At 40.5% G+C, this 6,000-nt stretch overlaps 1 protein-coding gene across 1 annotated transcript in view; it reads right to left on the reverse strand.

The window, feature by feature from the left end:
- Positions 1-3,987, reverse strand: part of pde1a (phosphodiesterase 1A, calmodulin-dependent) — a 96,301-nt gene extending 92,314 nt beyond the window's left edge. The window contains exons 1-2 of the mRNA XM_079822524.1: positions 2,984-3,987; positions 1,486-1,512 (exon numbers count right to left, since the gene is read on the reverse strand). Coding sequence (XP_079678650.1) covers positions 1,486-1,512; positions 2,984-3,081 — 125 coding nt within the window. The 5' untranslated portion in view covers positions 3,082-3,987. The remainder of the gene's footprint in view (positions 1-1,485; positions 1,513-2,983) is intronic.
- Between the last annotated feature and the right edge of the window lie 2,013 nt (positions 3,988-6,000).

The following is a 6,000-nucleotide window of genomic DNA, read 5'->3' on the forward strand; positions in this document are numbered from 1 at the left end:
TATTCTGGTAAAATAGTACATTTTTAATTAAACTGAACTATTTTTTCAGCGTTTCAGTGGTGACCACATAAAAACATACTGTGCCTTCCAAAGATTGTGTGGGGTTTTTCGACAGTATTAGCATAAATCCTTATCATTTCTCAATGTGCACTGAAAAAATTTGGCTTTTTGAAACAATTTTCACTCAGAAATTGCTAAACGGCTCTACAGAAGATAATGGTTTCATTATTCAGCTCAAGTTAGTTGAGCTAACAATGTTGATTCAATTCAGTTCAATTATCAGTTCAATGCTGCCTCACTTGTTTTGTAAAGGAGCATGTTCAAATATGTTCGTATAGCGCATGTTTACATAAAAAGCTATGGAAAAGCAACGCAGAAAATGCGCTCTGAACTCTAACACACACACACATATATACATATATATATATATATATATATATATATATATATATATATATATATATATATATATATATATATATGTGTGTGTGTGTGTGTGTGTGTGCGTTAAAGTATTGTGCTGTTAGCTTAGCAACATCAAACATATTTGAAATCATTTGTGAGTCAAGTCTCCGTCTCAGGTTTTGGATGCTGCCTATGTAGGGGGTACGCTATGTAGGCAGTTAGCAGCTCACTAGGTATTGGAACATTTCCTTTGTGACAATGAACCGCAACCAATCACAAATCATTATTTAAATAGATGTAAGAAAGAAGAGCAATCATGATTCAGAATGCGGCTACTATGATGACGTGGTCGCTGTTGGTTACATTATGAATGCAAAGTGTTCTATCAATGTTTCATGAAAGTTTGAATTGTACAAAAGCACACCCACGGCTAAAACTCTCCACAAAGCGGTTCGAAATTGTTGTGCATGTTAAATGGTTCAGGCTGAATCAATAGCACAAGTTCAATACTTAGTGTCAGGGCTTTAGAACAAACCCGAACCAGAATGTTTTAGGAATATCAATACAGAGCTGCCATGCACGCATTGCGTTAATCTCTTCAGCGTTCCATTCCAGAGCTGCCCCACTTCTGTAATCCGTACATCATAAGACAGCATCAGACAGCGAGTGCAGTTTGTATTGTGTGGGCTGTCGCACATGGAAATGGAAGAACACTTGTTCCTGGTTGATGTTTTGTCTGGATCGAGATGCTTAGCCATTACAGACTAATTACAGGGGACGGTCTCCTTGAAGCACCATGTTCATTGGCACAGGTGAAAGCACTGGGTTGTAATGTCAATATCTCTCCAGCTCTTTGATCAGCCCATTTAATCTCGATTTCAGCTGCAACCTTCACGTTAGCACACCAGATCTTTGCCCATTACGCAACCCCCACACTATGGAGGTGGCAATGAAACCATTAGTGACCCAGCTGGAGTGATAAGATTGCGGTTCGATTCATCTAGCCCGCATTACTTGATGCATGAAATGCTCCTCCAACGAAATTGCTGTGACACAAATAGAGACCAACTTTGGACTTACCTTTGAGAGGTGCTTTTGTACTTCTGCCTGTAAGACAAAAAATGGAAGCACATTAGCTTGCGTCCATAATGAGCACATGCCATGGGAGAAAGTAGTACTTTTACGTGTGTACTAGAACAGCATGCTCTCTTTCCAGTGTGAACAAAGCCCGGATCTCAAGGAATTATCACTTCCCCGTTGCAGTGAATTAGTTATCACATGGAGCTTCTGTTATCGGATACGTTTTAGACTGACGGTTTCGACAGCGTATTGCAAATCGATTGCTAATGCATTTATATAGGAATAGATCCAAAGAGGCTTGGATGAGCTTTGCAGGAAAGGTGATGGAACTACACTGGTTCAAATCCCGGGATCAGCCGTTCAGTGAGTCCGACTTCCTACAAATTTGCTTCTGTTATAGGTCACAGCGCCTGATTAGAGTGCCCTCTGCTCCAGCACCAATGCCTTTAACATCAGACTAAAGGTTAGGCCTATTATGTTTAAGCAGTGACCAGAGCAACAGAAAGTAAGGTTACACATTTTTTTAAGATGACGTAGTTACATTGTACTTACTCAAATAAGTCATTTTTAATTAAATACATGTACTTACTATAGAGTTACAGTTAGGGCTTGGTTTAGGGATAGTTACATGCAATTGTGCATAATTTCCTGTTTTTACTATAGTAAGTACATGTCGTAACATGTAAGTACGTCACCTTAAAATAAAGTGTTACCGAAAGTAATTTTTAAGCTGGAAAATAGCAATTTAAAATGAAACGCATTGAATAAAGTTTGCTAAATGCTTCATTATTTAATCATTATGGCAGAAAAATAAGCTGAAATATTATTTCCCTTTAAATTAATGTAACTCTGTGTTTAACATGAACTGATACTTCTGAATGTACTAACTATAGTGTTTGTGGTATGAGTCCAATGTATGCTTTAATTTCTGTTTTGAATCTAAATTTTGATAGATTATCTATTATGAATATTGTGGCTGAAAAATAAGTTAACTTTGATATTACTAGTTAACACTAAATGTATGTTAAATTAACATTAAATGTGAGTATTGTGCACAGTACTACTGCTAGCAATAATGTACTAACTACAGAGTTGGTGGTGAAATGCAAAACGCATCGTCCACATTTCTCATTGTTCATTAAAAATTTAATCCAAATAAATGAGGTTTGAACTGCTTCACCATGAAGTGACACAATCCAAACACCGCTGAACCCAAACCCTACAAGACTGATTGGAATACATTAACCAAAACTGTCAGTAGAAGCAAGTATGTGAACAACAACATTGCTTGATTGGGCTTGACAGTCTCATTAGTATTACATCCACACACTTGCCGCTCCAAGAGTCAAGATTCACCCACTCCCAGCATCACAGCGTACAGTGAACACAACCATACCGCTCATAATAAACAGCTCTGTCATTCTCTCTCTCTTGCCAGGAATCAAACCAGGTTTTCCCAATCACGCTGATGAAAGAGTATGAAACAAGAAGCACTTACATTCCCTTCAGCCTAATCCACATCTTCTCCGTCTGGTCGCACTTGGAGTACTTCAAGGAGTTCTCCAGCCCGTCCGTGTCGTTGGCCAGAGACTCCATGGTTTGCACGAATGCACGAGTGTGTGGAGTGTTCTAAGACGCAGAGGGATACGCAGGTATGCGATTCAACACGTGTAGCGCAGAGCTCCGAGTCTTCAAAGCATCTCCGGCAGTTCGAGCGGCACACGTCTCCCAGAGGGTCCTGCTCGCAGATCCACAGTGCATCAGCCCGCTGGAGTGAGTGTCAGCGCACAGACCTGTCTCTCCGCTACGCACTGAGGGAACGCTGTCACACACACACACACACACACGTCACACAAATGTTTCTCTCTCTCTCTCACTCTCTCTCTCTCCCAATGTCCGGAAAAGCAGCGGTGTGCCTTATGAGTATCTATCACCCTCTCGGAACCTGTTCCCTCTCGCTCTTTCACCCTGTGGTTTTCAGCCTTTCAATCAATCTATGATGGATGCTGCGTTGTCTCTTCTTGACATCTCTAGTCTCACTCATTTATAAACAAACACTCGCACGTCTTCACTACCACACTCGAAAGAGACGGGCACCTGTGTGTGTCGCAAGTGTCACTCCTCAAATGGAATCCGTTGGCTGGAAACGGATCAGCGATTTCCCCCTCCTCTTCCACGGCCGTGGAAACGCAGAGGGAGAAGGAGAGAGAATCGTTTCCTCACATCCTCGCCAGCATCATTATCCTGTCCACCGGGGGCCGAGATTCCCCTGCCGTTCACCAGCTTCCCAGAGACGTCTATCTTCAGAAGAATCCATCATGAAGCCGGCTGCTCGAGTCGTATTTTACAGAGACTTCTCTTCCGTCGGCCAGCCGAAAGATAAGCTCCCCCAGCGGCATCCCGCGGTCCCGAGTTGGCGTTTTAATGAAATTAACCTGTGCACTTTAGCATCCCGCGCTCGTCTCGCGCACGGCAGCCTATTTACAACACGCTCTAATCCTCTCATTCCAGCGCAGCTGCAAGAAGCAGCGTGCTGATAAAAATGTCATGATTGTTTGTGAAATATAAGGGGTTATTAGGCAGACACACTCTCAGAGATACCGTGAAGGGTTTCGGAAGAGAACCAAATCAGCAAACATGCTCCAGTCCGAGACAAGAGCACCTTCCTTAAAATAGCAGCATCCCTATATCTGGTTTCTGTAAATAAGAATGGAATGAGGATTGTGGGATTTCTTTTTTTTTTTGGTGCTGTTGCAGCCAGGCATGGCTGATTTTCATTCATTAGGGGGAAGGGCACATCATCTCCTGCCTACGGAGCATCCGCGGCATGAATAGGCTGAATCTTAATGATCACTTCTTCTGGGTTACCGGTCTATTGGATTACACTCTACAATGTAAAACAGCTTAATCATTGCTGCATTAGCATAGGAACAAAACTAATTTCTCATTAGTTCATTTCATCACATAGGAATTGCCTGAAATGAGTATATTCTGAGAACGACAAGACTCTGATTACTCTAAATCTTTTTTATGTCACGAAAAGTGATTTTGATTGTTCAGATGCTTGCTACATTTTCCGTAATAAGAGTGGGAAAAAAGTCTGCATTTTTATTTTCTGCGTAATGAGATATTTCATTAGCATGTTTGTTGACAGTCGGGAGGGTTGATTTAGCCATTTGTTTCATATAAAACAGTTCTGATCAATAGAAACGCACGAAATGGGACAACGTGTGTGTAAATAAAACATTATTCATATTCACTTTCGGCACTAAAATGATGAAAGACGTTGCCATGGCAACACACACTGCCATACAAATGGCTTTGGAGGGAATGATTACGGCTGTAAAAGAATGACTTGAAGGTCTCGCATAGAGACAGACACACAGACAGACAAACCGACGCAGAAAAGAGCTGCAACAAAGACTGCAAATAAAAACTGCGTCGGGTTATCTATAGAGGTCCACTTATCCCGTATGACTGTCGCCGTGATTATCGACTCAAAAGACCAAGTAGGACAAGAGTAAGAAGGTGCAGTTTGATTCAAAGCACATCAGGGAAGCTTTTTTGCTGAACAATAAGTGAAGATTGTTCAGACACAATCTAGACCTGTAGAGTACGATCACCTAAGAGGCTCTGGTTGTGACAAACACTTCCAGGACCTCCTGACGTGTCGTACCGCTGCGTTTTGTGAAGTCAGAGAAGTGTCAATGGTTAGACGGTGCACAGAACTCCATTAACCAAACATAACGACTAGCGAGCTGCCTTGCTGTCTACTGCCTTTTAAGGCAGCATTCTAACTGAAATGAAACCTTGCAAGTGATTGATTTGGAACGCTTTACATATGGAGAAATTCTGTGTTTTGCCAGCATTGCTTCTTATGCAAAGCACATGGAAGGCTTGACTGATTGATTTCAAGAGTGTGTTAGTTGCTGTGCTAACAATGCTATATAGACTTTATGTACCCCTGTCCCTTTTCAGAGCTGTGCTCGTTGTGTTTTGTCTTCCGGTTTGTATTTCCACAGCATGAAAGTAAGATCTTACGGATTTATGAAATGAACCTCTCATTTTAAAATCTTCTTGGTCTACTGACATTTGTTATGACATTCGCTTCAAACACTACAATGCTCGTGAAAACTTTCGTTAACTCTACAATAAGTAAATCCACTTCATCAGCTATAAATATACTAGAGCTGCAACTAACGATTATTTTTTCTGTCGACTAATCTAACGATTATTTTTTCGATTAGTCGACTAATCTAACGATTATTTTTCCAGATTAATCTTATTATTCTTTTTTACTGATTATTGTATTTCAAAGAGGGTAGTGAATTTGTATATTATTTTAACATGAAATCAATGAATGATGACAATATTAATTGTATTTCAGGAAGGGTAGTGTACATAGTATGCCATTTTATAATGAAATATATGAACACAAGAAGCTTTTTAAACATAATATATAATGATACTATTCATCATAAAATGTATACAGAGTAGGCCTAATTAGGAAAAGTT

Source organism: Gobio gobio (assembly GCF_949357685.1).
Source record: "Gobio gobio genome assembly, chromosome: 7".
NCBI classification, from domain to species: Eukaryota; Metazoa; Chordata; class Actinopteri; order Cypriniformes; family Gobionidae; genus Gobio; species Gobio gobio.